At 44.4% G+C, this 10,172-nt stretch overlaps 1 protein-coding gene across 3 annotated transcripts in view; it reads left to right on the forward strand.

The window, feature by feature from the left end:
- Positions 1-10,172, forward strand: part of FAXC (failed axon connections homolog, metaxin like GST domain containing) — a 57,907-nt gene that overhangs the window by 24,231 nt on the left and 23,504 nt on the right. For all 3 annotated transcript variants that reach the window (XM_031456064.2, XM_031456066.2, XM_031456065.2), the window contains one exon: positions 62-285. In XM_031456064.2, coding sequence (XP_031311924.2) covers positions 62-285 — 224 coding nt within the window. The remainder of the gene's footprint in view (positions 1-61; positions 286-10,172) is intronic.

Raw genomic sequence — 10,172 nt, forward strand, 5'->3', positions numbered from 1 at the left:
TGGACTCTAGAGCTGATATGTACCTAACGCACAGGAGTAACTTGTTTCTACGCAATTCCAGGACGTTAGCTTATTGCCAGTGGGTGGACAATCTCAATGAGACCCGGAAGATGCTCTCTCTTAGTGGTGGCGGTCCCTTCAGTAACCTGCTGAGGTGGCTCGTGTGCCACATAACGAAAGGAATTGTGAAGCGCGAGATGCATGGCCATGGCATTGGCCGCTTCTCAGAGGAGGAGATTTACATGCTGATGGAGAAGGACATGCGGTCGTTAGCAGGGCTTCTGGGTAACGTACCACGCCTTCTATTCTGTTTCCTGTCCTCACATTGTGCATGTTTAGTAAAGCACTGTTGGTTTACTGATTTAACATTTTGTTTTGGTTGGTTTTTTTTGCTCCCACATGTGGGTTGCAGACCCACCATTTAACCAGATCGCCTAATTTTCAGGAGCATGCGTCTCTCTTCTTAATCACTAGTGCGCCACTATTTTTAGTGTGAGGAGAACCTAGGACATGGTACAGTGTCACTAACTGGCTGTAAGTGATGGTGGCGTTTCTGAACGTGTTGTGAGCAAGGAAGCTCTTCTATTTATGAACAGGTCAGAGTGAAAGGCTCCTTATAAACGCATCTGCTCAGAAGATTCGACTGCATACCTATCAACATCAAACTAAGAGAGATGCTGACAGCACTGGCGCTGACCCAGCCCGTGGGCATGCGCAGCGTTTGGCTTTTTCTCACCCTTTTGTGACCCTTTGTAATCTTGGTCCTCTTCTTAACTGTGCCTGGGAAGCCTCTCAAAGAGAAGCACAGGGCTGCGTGTGTCTCGGGGTGGGTGAGGATGCTGAGTAGCTTGACAGGCTGGAAGTGACTGGGCTGGTGTGACTTTGTACTGGGCAGAGCGTGAGTCAGCTCTGACAGTTCACAAACGGATAGTTTGAATTCAGGAGCTGCAGTGTGTGAAACAGTGGCCTCTCCTGGGGACAACTAACGTATGGGGAGCCAAGGTCATAGGACCTAGTCCTTAGGGGCTGCTGACTTTGTCTGGGGATGGTGGGTTTTCACTGGCCCCTCTTGGTACCCTCATCTCTGTTCTGGAGCACATTAGGTACCTCAGCTCCTCCAGAAAGTGGGGTTTGGGATTTGGTTGAAACCTACCTGGTGCCCAGGAACGGGGGCTGCCCAGGAACGTTAACCTGCCCACTCTGACTGGCTTCTTCTGGCTCCTCACTCCGGATGCTTACAGGACTGGCGTCCTCCCCTGCACCTGGCCAGCAGGGGGAGATCCCAGCAGCACAGCCAACTCTTGGCCTGCTTCATTATGTAGGGGGTTGATGCTGGCTGAACTCCTGCTCTAAACAAACATGCAAAGCGCTGCCTGGCTTGGAGGTTGATGCTGTCTGGACCTCCTGGGCGTGCCTCCCTGGGCCCAGGTGTGCCTGCCTGATGGAGGTATGTGTGGAATTTGCCTCCAGTTTGCCTCATTCCTTTGGAAACTTAGTACTGGACCCCTGGTTTCACAGAGCAGGTGCACAGAGGGCCATTTCCTCCTTAGCAACGGCTCTGTCCACCCCTGCTTTCCTCCTCTTCCTCCCAGCTCATGCTGTTGGGAGCCCCGGCAAGCCAGAAACTGGGCCCCTGAAGTGATGACAGCTCACCTCTAACAGCTTAACAGTGCTGTTTCCTTAACCAGAGACGGGTGATCCTTTCCCTTCTGGAGCGTTTGTGGTTGAGAGGACCCAGGAGGAGGGTGACAGCAATAATGATGATAATGCCAGTGTTTCTCTGGTGTTTAATGACTTAGAAAAATGCTTTCTCCCCAGTGATGGCGAGATGGGAGGTAAATGAATCACCGATAGCTGGGCTGACTACCTGGTAAATAGCATCACAAGTCTCAGTGATTTTCTAGGATGAGAGACTGAGTGGGTTACTTGGAAAGCTGGAGTCGCTGGAGTTGTATTCTGTGTGGGGGCCCAGGGAGCAGTCTAGCTTTGGACTCTATCTAAGTGAGAAGGACTTTCTTGGTTTTTTACATTTGGGGAGGGAGAGGCTCTGGGGCTGAACATCATAGTTTTCCTTATTAAGTGAGGCTGAAAGCATCTACCTCCCCCTTCACCCAGGGATCTGGTTTAGTTTGAATGTCCAGCTGTCTGAGAGACTCAAAATGCAGAGTGGCTTTTTACTGAGACAGTTCAAGATTTGGGGAGGTTATCCAGGAATGTCTTTGACTCATCAGGATAAATGAGTTATTGTCGCTTCAGTTCAGTTAACTTCAGTAATTTGACACCTTCTATGTGCCTGGAGCTGGGGATGCAAAGATGAGTTAGAGATGGTCCCTGCTCTCAGGTATCCTCTCGTCCAGTGTGAGAGATGCAGCTCTGAACCAGGAGCAGGAGAACTGCAGCCCATAGCTGGTGGCCTGCTTTTTGTTTTTGTTTTTAATGACCTAAGAATACTGCCTAGTGTCTGGCACATAATAAGTGCCAAAGGAGTATTAGCTGTTACCATGATCACTTTTACAGATTTTGCATGTAATACAACTTCATGAAGACACTGTTTTCTGAGCAAACTTAAGGTTACCAAAGGGGAAAGAGGGGAGGGATAAATTAGGAGTTTGGGATTAACAGATACATATTAGTATGTGTAAAATAGATAAACAACAAGGATCTGCTGTATGGCACAGGAAGCTATATTCAATAGCTTGTAGTAACCTATAATGAAAGAGAATATGAAAAAGAATGTATATATGTATAACTGAATCACTACGTTGTACACCTGAAACTAACACAACATTGTAAATCAACTATACTACAATTAAAAAAAAAAAGAACATTGTTTTCTGGGAAAAAATGTCTGTGATAAATGTTTTTTTTCATTTTTAAATTTATTAGTTAATGTAGAAATTTGGGAAGGTTCAGAAAAGCACGGAGAAGGAAGTAATACAGTGGAATTCGTAAATGAAAGTGACAGAAACAAGCTGATTCCAGCCAACTATACTTGACCAACACAAAGTGAAATGTGCTTTTCCCTCCCAGTCTGAAGCTTTCTGCTGAGTCATAAAAATGGTTTGGAGAGTCTTTATTTTTCAGAGTTCTTGTTGCCATTGGGCTGGCACATGTCAAAGAACCAAATCTGTTGGCCGTTTCAGTAAACACCGGTGTGTGATCTTGGCGATTTAAGGAAACAGAAAGGGATGCAAAGTAGGGCTTCCTTTCAGAGGCAGCAAAGTGAGTCACTTGCCTGGTGTGCCTCACGTCACCTGACCAGCATGGAGAGTTACAGCGTGGTGTGGTTTTTTCAGAATTGACTGTATTTTGTTGTGGAACTAAAAAATAAAATCATTTTGTTTTTCATTTTTATTTATTTTTCAGTTTGTAAATAATTTTTTTAAGACATAGATATTTGGCTGATCACTTAGTTTGTAGTTAAATAATATGTAGAGGATTAAAATAGGCTTTGGTGATTAGTAATAGAAAATCTCTAGCTTCTTCCTAACCAGGAAGGCGTTTGGGGTTCCATCCCTCCGGACTGGAACGCCTTGCTGTGGAGCAGAAGTGGTACCGCCATTCAGGAAGCAGAGGGACTGAGGCAGGGTCAGGGGACTCAGGGAAGGAGGGGCAGGTGTTGAGAACAAGGGAAGGAAAATACTCCTTGAAGTCACAGGCCAGAAGCCTGTAAGGCGGGTGCCACTCTGCAGGGCCCCTTACAGCTCTGGCGCCGGGAGAAGAGGCAGCTGGTCCCAGCGAGCTGCAACTCCAGAGCAGGGACTCCAGAGCTGGACTCAGTAGGAAGTAGATTAGGAGTTGGGAGTTCAGGGTTTGTAGACACTCACTACTTTATATAAAATAGATAAACAAGGTCCTACTGTGTAGCACAGGGAACTGTATTAAATACCTTGTAATAGCCTGTAATGAAAAAGAATATGAAAAATAATATATATGTGTAACCAGGCTGTACAGCAGAAATTAACACAACATTGTAAACTGACTACACTTAAATAAAAATAAATAAATTAAAAAATGAGGGGAAAAAAGAACTAGATGAGGGGCGGGGTGTCGTGGCCACAGCACGGGAGCTGCCCTCCTGGGGGATGACACTTTACTTAGGTTGTTGCCAGGCCCTTTCTGCAGTTTCACGCTCCTCGTCTTGTGGTTCTCAAGCTTCTCCCACCCACAAGTCAAGACTGCAATCCGGTGCTTTTGGAAAGCAGCTTTTGTCAGGTCAGCCAGTGCTGAGGGGTATCAAGGAAGGTCTGGTGGCGGCTCCTGGTGTGTGGTGTCGGGGGTGGGCCGAACGGGGCCTGAGCTGCTTCTCTTGTCTCTGCCTGACCCTAGGGCTCCGGCTGCGGGTACGGGCCGCAGGCTGGGGGTGTTGGTGGTGGTTCAGACTGTGACAGAGGAGTCTCAGGGAAGATCTGCATTTATCTGATCGTGATGAAGCACACGGACCACTGAAGTCTAATATTCGTTTACTTTGGGTTGTATTTTTGTAGACCCTGGTGACACAGCAGTTATTTCATGGGAAAAGCAGATGAATAATTGGCAGATGGAGTTGGTTTGGGAGAGAGAATCATACGGGGCGAGAGTAACATAAATACAGTTTCAGCGCTGAGGCTCAGCTGGGCACTGCTGGTGGGCAATAAATATCTGCTGGATGAAGGAAGGAAGGAAGGAAGGGATGAATGTCAGGACACATTTAGCATACAGCCAGTGCGGCACTCCAGGATGTGTGCATCTGAGAGTACTTTCTGAGCAAAAAATTGAAGTTTGTGAATGCTTTTAAGAGGTAGGGTCAGAAGTAACGATGGGATCTCTAGGTGGAAAACTGCAATTTCCTATCAGAGAGGGTGGGAGAGTGTGCTTGTAATAACTAGAATGTGGACGGAAAGCTAATACCTTTGACTGAGGGCTGTATGAGTCTGACTGTACCGGCGAGCACACACGCATTCAGCTCTTTGTGAGGGGCTGGGAGCAGTCGGCTAGAACTGCCACCTGAGAGAGATATTGTCGTAACATTTATAATAGCAACACTTCTGAGACGTGCCCCACTGGAGACAGACCAGGTGCAAGGAGCGCATTTTTGCAGGGGAGACTGACGTGGTGGAGCGGGCTATGGAAGGCTTCTTTGAGGGGATGACACTTCAGCTGGGCTCTGAAGATGAGCTGGAGTCAGGCATGCGCGTGTGTGGGGAAGAGGAGCCGGGCGCGGCAGGGAGGAGATGAGTGTGGAACGGAGAAGGAACATGACACGCGAAGGCTCTGAGCAGAAGAGCAGCTGGGAGCCTTCAAGGAGCAGAATGATGGCCAGTGGGTCTGGAAATCGTGTGGGCGTAAGAGGTGTGGCATGAAGTGGAGGTCGGCAGGATCACATAGGCCTTCCCTGTCACCCAGTAGCTGGGGCGTGGTTCTAAGAGTAGTGGAAGTCATTGGAGGGGAGGTGGTGGGACCTTACTGAAACTCAGTGTGCTGGGGGGACCAAGGGGGCACTTGGGGGTCCAGTGAGGAGGCTGCTGAAATCTGGGAAAGATAAGATGGCATTTTGGACTATGCCATGGCCATGGAGTTGGGCATAAAACTTAGCGATTTTGTATGTGTGTGGTGCGGGGAAGGGGTGGTGGTGGAGAGGGCAGGGGTGAGGAATAACCATGTTTTGGACATGAAAATTTAGTCAGCCAAGTAGCCATTCCCGGAGCTGGAGAGAAGGGGTGGGGGGATCGTGAACTTCAGCTGTGGATGTGCCGAGTCTGAGAGCCCATGAGACAGATGCCTGAGTGGAGAGGAAGCATATGAAAAAGGCAGTGTTTTGAGTCAGTTCAGAAAAGATAAATTAATTCAGTAAAATGGTGTTGGGACAGCTGGCTAGCCATCTGGAATAAAATAAGTACAATCCTGACTTTATGTCATATACCTGAATAGATTCCGAATAGATTAAGCACTTTAGTGTAAAACGTAAAACCATAAAGGGGCCAGGATAAAATATGGGAAACTTTTATATAATCTTAACTTGGGAATATTTTTCTAATCCTGGCACCAAAGGGAGAAACTATAAAAAGAAAAGATGAGTCAGTAGATTACATGAGAAAAAGGAGACAAACCTCCTGTAAGTCAAAAACCACCATAAATAGTGTTAAAATTGAAATGGTAAGTTGGAAAATGTTTGCGACATGTGACAATACAATTAATGTTACTAAATTTATGAAGAAGAACTACTACAAATCAGTGAGAAAAGTGAGTACCCGAAGGAGAAAATTGGGCAAGAGACACAAAAAGGTAATTTGCAAAAATAGTACAAATAATAAATAATGCGTGAAAAATGTTCATCTCCCTTGGTAATCAAAGTTAAAAAATGAGGCACCACTCTGTCAATCAAATTGGCAAAGTTTTTCTTTTAAAAATACAATGTGAAGTATTGGCAGGGGTGTGGAGGAGGCACTGACCTCTGTTGGTAGGAATAAAAACGAATGATTTCTGAAGTTGAGCTTCACAGTTTCAAAGTAATAAAATTTTACATATTTACAGTCGGCCCTCTGTATCCCCATGGGTTCCACATCTGCAATTCAACGAGCAGGGGTCTGTGTACTTACTACATTTAGGATCCGTGGCTCAGTGGATCTGTGGTTGGTTGAATCTGTGGATGCAGAACTAGTGGATATGGTGGGCTGACTCAGGGGCTTGAGCATGCGTGGATTTTGGTATCCTGGAACTGATATCCTGAGGGATGACTGTATTTACTAAATAATTAAGCCTTTTGGATTTTTTCCCAAGAAAAATATGACAAATATTTTTGTCTGTAAAGAGGCTTATAATACTGAAACATTGAAATCTTACATAGTTGGCCCTTCGTATCTGCTGGTTTCACATCATTGTATTCAGTGGACTGCAGATGTATGTATACAGTGTATTTGTTGAAAAAAAAAACCCACGTATAAGTGGACCCATGGCAGTTCAAACCTGTATTGTTCAAGGGTCAACTGTACTGTGTTTTCTTGACTTGCTGGACTTACTAATTGGATGGACGGTCTCTTGATTTCTTCAAACCGTTGGAGACAGTCTCATGATATGCATGTGCAAGATGGCTGGTCGCTGTTAGTAGCAGAATGTATGGATCTTTTTTAATTAATTCTTATTTTGTGGTTGGCTTTATTCTTTTGATAACTATGTAAGTTTGAAAAGCTAAAGCTCTAAACACTCTTAGAAACAATGAACAATACATGTACGTAAATTTAAAAAATATGTGCAGTATATTGTGTATATGTAGTTACATGCAGTACATTGTATATGTGCAGTCAAGTTGTAATAATTCTGCTTAATAAAACTGAAAACTGAAAAAAAAAAAAAAAAAGAACATGGCCAAACCAGAGGTTATCCAGAGAAGGGTGGTTAGGAAGGTGGTTCATCTCCAATTGATTTCATGTGAGGGGTTTGAGGAACCTGGGCTTGGATAGTCTGGACAAGCAAAGCTGTAAGGGTCATCTACGGGCTTTTTTCAGGTATTGAAAGTGGATAGTGAGTTAGGTGTTGCTGAAGGTGATGGGCACATTGGGGCAGAGGAGAGGAGGACAGAGAGGGGGTTGGGGCTGTGTGGCAAAATGACAACAGATGGCAGGTCTGGGGAGACAGCACTTTAAAGCAGACCCGTCTAGTGTTGAGAGGGCTTGTCTGGTGGTCGGAGCCGCCGCTGTTTGGAATCATCCCAAGGTGAGGGTGGTGACCACCATCAGGACAGCTGAGGAGTCTTTTTACAGGCAGTACACTGTTTAAGCAGAAGTGGTCCCTAGGGGTCCTTACAGTTCTGATGGTTTTATGATTTTATATTCATTCTCCAAAGAGTGGAGACGGTTTTCCAAGTTACAAAATAAGGCAGAGGCCAAGGTGGAGATTGGCTTACTTGAGTTCCGGTGGATCTCTTGGTCCGTGATTTATGTTTGGGCTGCCGCTCATGACTTCAGAAGGCACGGTGCTTTAAATGACCTGCGTTCACTCAATGTCTTCTGTTATTAAAACTACTTTTTTAAACAAGTGATTGATTTCCAATAAACCTCTCTTCTAATTTTCCACTTCTTTTAAAGTGATTTTTACACAAAAGCTTTTGAACTGTAGCAAAATTGTTTTTGCTTTTAAGAGAGCTTGGAAATGGGCTAGTTTAATACTTCTTACCCTGTTGAATTACATCTTGCAGACAGAGCACTGCATTCACATGAGGCCTGAGGCCTAGGCTGGGAGCCTCCTGGAACCCTGCGGCCACACACCAGGCCTCGCGGTGAAGGTGGCGGGGGAAGGTCTTTAGAACTGGGCAGGAGAGAAGGATGAGAAATAGTAGGTTGTGTCTGTGTACATGTTAGCACGTTTAGGATACGCTGAGTGACTGAACAGAGGGCAGAGGAGAATAAAGATGTGGATGTAATTATACCTGTTAATCTAGCTAGAAAGATAAAACCCACAGATAAATAAAAAAATAATAGACAGTAAAAGGAATGTTCTGGAACCTCAGAGCGGCATTTCCTAATGCAGGTTCTAAGCCCTTAACAGGTTCAGGGGCTTGTCTAGAACAGTGGTTCTCTGCCCTGGGTGCTCATAAGCCCAGGGCTGGGAGAGATGTTTTTAAAACTCAGGGGGTGGTTCGGATATGTTTGTCATCTAACACAGGGCAGACGGAAGAGCTGGAGTGGTGCTGGAAGGGGGACCAGGAGGGTAAAGAGCAGTGGAAGGGGCAGCGTAAGGGGACTGTGCCTTGGGTTGGGTGACCCTGGTTGGGCCTGTCTGCATGGCCTTTAACCCAGCCCTGCCTTCTTTCCATGACGCAAACCTATTATGCAAACTGCAGGCGTTTTTGGGTGGGTAAATTTTAGATGTTATTTTTAACAGCATCTTGAAGATGCTGTAGTCTTACAACACCCCGGAGGGCTGGTTATTTCACAGATGAAAAAGCCAAATGAGGGCCAGAGAGGCTCGGGAACCGGGTGCTTTATTAAAATCATCTGCAAGGATAGTAATAATTTGACCTGGAAACCATAGATTTTATTTTTTACCTGTATTGATTGAGTTCCCATGAGAGTGTAATCTTTTCACAAGCTCACACTGGAGTCCAGTATTTACTAACTGAAATGGAAGTGATATACTCGGAAAGATTTTTACATATTATTCAATAACTCTAAATTGCTTGCAGCTGCTAATGGAGAGGACCATTAGATCAGATACTTAGAGAGCAGAAACTCTTTTCTTCATGCATCTTATCCATTCCAGACTTCCAGAGGGAAGAGGGAGCCATGGATGGCCTGGGGACTTGGCTATCTTAAATAGCCAGGAATTGGTGAGGCTACGCCCTGCTCATATTACAGTGTTTGCAATCCCATTCCTGGGTATATATCTGGATGAGGCTCCAATTTGAAAAGATACACGCACCCTAATGTTCACAGCAGCACTGTTTACAATAGCCAAGACATGGAAGCAGCCTAACTATCCATCCACAGATGACTGGATAAAGAAGTTATAGTATATTTATACAATGGAATACTACTCAGCCATAAAAAGGATAAAATAATGTCAAATAATGAATGGACCTGGAGATTATCATACTAAATAAAGTAAACCAGAAAGAGAAAGAAAAATACCATATGATATCACTTACATATGGAATCTAAAAAAAAAAAAAAGACACAAATGAACTTATTTACAAAACAGAGACAGCCTCACAGACATAAAAAAAGAAACTTACGGTTACCAGGGTTAAAGGAAACAGGAAGGGATAAATCAAGAGTTGGGGATTTGCAGATACAAACTACTATATAAAAAATAAACACCAAGTGTTCCTACTGTAGAGCACAGGGAACTATATTCAGTACCTTGTAGTAGACTATAATGAAAAATAATATGAAAAGGAGTATATACATATGTATAACTGAATCATTGTGCTGTCCACCAGAAACAGAACACTGTAAATCAACTATACTTCAGTTAAAAAAAATCCAAAAAAAGTGTTTGCATCCTTATGGGGATTAGGCAGTTGCAGCCAAGACTTGTGGTTCATTTCTTTTCCAGTTTCATTGTTGCTATCTTGATTGGTAAAAATATGTTGATTATTCATAAAAACAAAAAAAAATTACTTTTAGCAGATTAAAATTCAATGCTAATCCGTGCTGAGTTCTTCGAAATCTTTGTGGCTTATTTAGTAACACACA

The sequence above is a fragment of the Camelus dromedarius genome, chromosome 6 (genome assembly GCF_036321535.1).
Source record: "Camelus dromedarius isolate mCamDro1 chromosome 6, mCamDro1.pat, whole genome shotgun sequence".
In the NCBI taxonomy this organism is placed as follows: domain Eukaryota; kingdom Metazoa; phylum Chordata; class Mammalia; order Artiodactyla; family Camelidae; genus Camelus; species Camelus dromedarius.